Below are 1,719 nucleotides of genomic sequence, written 5' to 3' on the forward strand. Positions count from 1 at the left end.
TTCTTGTGAATAATATATATTTGTATCTTACAACCTTAAAAAGTGACAGCTATCTAAATACAGAAAACATGTATCTGTGAAGAAACTGCAACCTGTATGAATTTCTGGAAGTTTCAATAAGGCCATCAATGTAGTTCCTTTAGTACAAAAAAAAAGAAGCTTAATACAGCACAGTGGTACTATGCACATTTTCTAATAAAACCAGTCCAAACAATTATGTGCTATGTATACAAGTATGTATACCTCTTTGTAAAAAGATTTTTGGCTCAATGACTCAGCTCGTGCAGGGTGGACGTGGAAATAGATAATACATCTGAACGGTACTGTTAAACATTTACATAACCAAGCATAAACTAAGTCTTTGAATCAAATACCCTGATCACCAGACACACGGACCTAAGACGGACTACTCAGTATGGTAATGGGATCTCGTCTAAACACGCTCACCACATTTTGAAATCAGAAAAAAGGACAGTAAACAGAGAAAAACATGCATGTTAAGTTAATAGCCTTAAAAAAAAAAAAAAACATTCATATAATGCCAGAAGAAACCTATATACAACTTAAAATCACAGTCACAATATACTACAGGTAATCACAATCACAGCTTGCATGTTTATTTACTCAAGATTGACTGATATGATATATTCAAAACCGTACACAGCTAAATAATGACAGATAAAATAATAATCTGATTACTATGTACACGATGGAATACTTCCTGGATGTATACAGGGGTATTTGTAAGATTACAAATATTTGATAAAGCTACACAAATATAAATATTGCCAATCTTCTTTTGGGGATGGATTATGTAACTCTACAAATATACAAGATTCATTCTAAGGCTGTAAATAAATGTGTAGTCCTTGTACAGTTTACAATTCTCTGAGGTTAAGCTGAAAACTGCATCAAAAACCTTTGAGTAAAAGAAATGCAAACACAAGTTTAAACTCTTCTCAGCTCGTTACTCCTGATTTGAATGTAAAAAAGAAGATATGCAAATTCATGAAATGAAGCACTGGTGATAAAGATCAAGGACAGGTAAGAAAAATCTTGCAATAAACCTCCCTTAGGTCTGACGGAATGAATGAATGAATAACTCTTCTTGCAGTTTTTCTTTCTCTTTATACTTTCTTTTGGCTCTTTTCTAATAATACATTCTTGAGATCAAGAAGGGAAACTAACAGAAAAAATACACTAAGCCCAAGGGAAGGTCAGCCTTGTTTCCTTTTATTTCTTGGCAAGGGCCATTCCTAGACCTATGAGGGCCCCTACACCCAGTATTGCTCCTCCAGCAATGGCAGCTCCCTTCATGGCATCTGAAAAAAAAAAATTAGTTAAGAAAGAAACATTACTAATAATCACAATAATAATATAAAACATGTGCAAGTACAAGAGCAAATGTGAATGAGAATGTGAATATGCATGTATGAGTGGGGTTTGTTGAGGGGGGGGCGGGGCATCTGGATTCCCTTGGTCTTTCTATTTAACAATGCAGTCAGAGAAGGAAAGATTCCAAACTAAGGCTATAACTTGCATCAGTCCACATGACTACAAAACCGTAATCCTTCGTTACAAAAAGAGCTCAAGATACTATACTCCCTTTTGGTATTTGTTCAACAGGCAAAACAGGAGGTTGTGTAAAATGGAAATCCTAGAGTTGTGCAACAAACTTCCTTATACATTACTGTTAGGACAATTACATAAACGCCCAAA

At 34.7% G+C, this 1,719-nt stretch overlaps 1 protein-coding gene across 1 annotated transcript in view; it reads right to left on the reverse strand.

Moving 5' to 3' along the window:
- LOC125044570 (mitochondrial fission 1 protein-like) overlaps positions 1–1,719 on the reverse strand; it is an 8,790-nt gene continuing 7,071 nt past the window's right edge. The window contains exon 5 of the mRNA XM_047641285.1: positions 1–1,322. Coding sequence (XP_047497241.1) covers positions 1,234–1,322 — 89 coding nt within the window. The 3' untranslated portion in view covers positions 1–1,233. The remainder of the gene's footprint in view (positions 1,323–1,719) is intronic.

The sequence above is a fragment of the Penaeus chinensis genome, chromosome 36, assembly GCF_019202785.1.
Source record: "Penaeus chinensis breed Huanghai No. 1 chromosome 36, ASM1920278v2, whole genome shotgun sequence".
In the NCBI taxonomy this organism is placed as follows: domain Eukaryota; kingdom Metazoa; phylum Arthropoda; class Malacostraca; order Decapoda; family Penaeidae; genus Penaeus; species Penaeus chinensis.